Here is a 2,739-nt window from a genome sequence, read left to right on the forward strand (position 1 = left end):
TTCCTTCACTTGGATATTTCCAGTCTGAATATTCAGAGTGTAAAATATGATGGGGTGGAGCATGAATTCAGGGTGGGGGACATCCACAATCTGGTCGTCCGCTTTCAAGATGATTTCGTGTTTGTGCAGCGGAGCTCGTGCTGAAAGCTGGAAATTTACCTCGGTGAGATCCAGGTGAGAATTTATTCTACATATAGTTGTATACCTGAAATATTTCAGATTACATAAAATATTTTTGACATGTCAAAGATATTGTATGTGTTTAAGAATAACATTTAAATGTCACTTTCTTCGTATTAATTTGCATTTTTCGAATTTCAACTTTAACAGTTCTTTAGTTTAAATTTCCTTCTAGATTTAAATCAAAAATCTAAAAGGATGGTAATTTTCCAAGCAAATTTGCTACTTTTTATTTAAAGAGGAATATCATGTATCCTATTGGTCATGTATTTACTGATAAATTTTAACAAATCAAACAATGAGGCTGTTTTTTACAACACGGTGGCAGCGAATGTGGCCGTTCCGTTCCAAAATAAATTCAATTCCTGAAGCAGTTCTCGGGTAACTCTAACAGATTCTTACACTTTGAAGGTAAAATTGATTGGATCACCTTGTTTATGGATATTTCTTCCCGGAGAAGTTTGATTCTTTCAGACTTGGATCAGATGAACGGACTCTGCGGTCAACACTTGGGTGTAATTAGTTTATGAGACGACACTAATGAACTTATTTGCTCGCAGGCTGCAGCACCTATTATATAATAATCATTTCCTCCGTTCTTGCAGGGGATAAATGACTGTCAGCCGATAAACAGACAGCCAGAACTTACATTTTTAGTTCATAATTGTCGCAAGGAGAGACGGGCGGAAACATCTCAATCACCAAACAGGATTGGCTTCAGAGCGGCAGCATGTCCGACTCTGACTTCAAGAGACTGGAGCTCCTCAACAGTATCCTGAATGGTTGCAACAACTCCCACTTGATCCTGCACAACGCCAGTTCTGATGGCGGGCTGGACATTCTTGACGATGGAGCCCCCTGGTTGAGAGTAGTCATCTCCGTCGTCTACTTTATTGTGGCTACGGCAGGCGTGTTGGGGAACTTGTTGGTCATGTTCCTGCTCTATTCTACTCGCACCGTCACCACAGGCACCATCAACTTCTTCGTGTTCAACCTGGCTTTAGCCCACTTGCTCTTCTCCCTGGCTTTGCCCTTTTGGGCCGTAGACATCGCCCTGGACTACAGCTGGCCTTTCGGCTTGGCCACGTGCAAAGCGGTGTCCCTGCTAACTGGGCTCAATGTCTTCGCTAGCTGCTTCTTCCTGACAGCCATGAGTCTGACCCGCTACTACAATGTGGCCACTGCTCTGAAGTCCGGCGCTTCCTTTTGCAGCAGGCCTTCCACCTCCCCGATGGTGACCGCTTTCATTTGGACGGCGGCGCTTGCAGCGGCAGCACCCCGGGCCGTGTTTGCTGATCTGAGGCACGTGGGCAGCGGGAACGACACGGTTTGCCTGCTGCTTTTTCCCGAAGGTACGGCCTGGCTCGGGATAAACCAGCTTGTGCGAGTGGTGCTGGGATTCCTGTTGCCGTACACCACCATCACCCTTTCCTATTTGCTCCTGCTACGCTTCCTCTGCCGCCACAAGCTAAAGGGCAGCAACTGCCTGCGAAAGACCGACATCTCGAAGTCCATAGCCGTGGTCGTGCTTTCCTTCTGCATCTGTTGGTTCCCTTACAACATCCTCACACTCTGGAGTGTCCTCATCCAACTGGACGTCATTGAGATCAGCCTCTCCTTCTACTGGGCTCAAACCTACTTCTTCCCTCTGGCTAACTGCTTGGCCTTCACCAGCAGCTGCTTCAACCCCGTCATCTATTGCCTGGTGAGAAAAGAATATCGGCTGGCGCTTCATAATGTATTGCATAAGCTGAATGTGGCCGTTATGTCCAAAATGCCCTATAGCATCAACTATAACATTAATTCTGAGGAGGTGTCTGGGCAAGCCGGGCCGCTGGCTATCCCACTCAACAGCGTGTGCATCCGGACCAGCCGGACCGACACCAATAGATACATGCCTCTGTCAGCACTGCCAACGCCTCTGTCCAGCCTGTAAAGACATGTCCATCGAATCCTCTGTACCGAAACACTAGCATTGGCTAATATTGGGTGTTTTTTTTTCTTTAAGTGTTCTGATGGTGTCGTTTCAAATTCTGCAGAAAAACTTGTGTCACCTGAGAAATGTGTAACAATTACAGTTTGTTTCTGTTTTTGTGTTTGTTTTCTTTGAGGTGGAACAAATTACAAGTTGCTTTTTTTTACATTGTACAAACTATATAAGCAAATCCAGCCATCGGTGTCGTCTTGTCCAGCTGTAAACACACATTTGTGATTTGTTAGAAATAGTAAATAAAGTTGCTCTAATAAACACTTTGCACCGCTTGTGTTTTTGCACGTTGTTTCCACAGTTTTAAGATAATTCAGGCTATTTTCACATTGGTTTTTTTTTGTCCTGTGACGCTGTGGTTGATACAGGCGGCCTTAAATATATATATATTCTAAAGAACTCAAAATATTCTGCTGAATTTAATGGTTTTAACTTTTTAAAGATGAGTTTATTTTATTGTGCTTGCCAGTTTTAAAATACGCCGCCAGAGGGCGCTGTTGACCAACGTTATTAAAAAAACTGTTTGATTCTTCAGGACCCTGTGCAGTAGGAGTAACATGGGAGTTTAATGT

General features: G+C 44.4%; 1 protein-coding gene across 1 annotated transcript; it reads left to right on the forward strand.

The window, feature by feature from the left end:
• The first annotated feature begins 910 nt into the window (after window positions 1–910).
• Window positions 911–2,116, forward strand: LOC137903386 (relaxin-3 receptor 1-like). The gene has a single exon (XM_068747537.1). The coding sequence runs from the start codon at window positions 911–913 to the stop codon at window positions 2,114–2,116; it is 1,206 nt and encodes a 401-aa protein (XP_068603638.1).
• Window positions 2,117–2,739: the final 623 nt, after the last annotated feature.

The sequence above is a fragment of the Brachionichthys hirsutus genome, chromosome 13 (genome assembly GCF_040956055.1).
Source record: "Brachionichthys hirsutus isolate HB-005 chromosome 13, CSIRO-AGI_Bhir_v1, whole genome shotgun sequence".
In the NCBI taxonomy this organism is placed as follows: domain Eukaryota; kingdom Metazoa; phylum Chordata; class Actinopteri; order Lophiiformes; family Brachionichthyidae; genus Brachionichthys; species Brachionichthys hirsutus.

What these genes read in the sequence shown, in the direction of transcription:
- LOC137903386 (XM_068747537.1), top strand. Translation starts at nt 911, where the DNA reads ATGTCCGACTCTGACTTCAAGAGACTGGAGCTCCTCAACAGTATCCTG.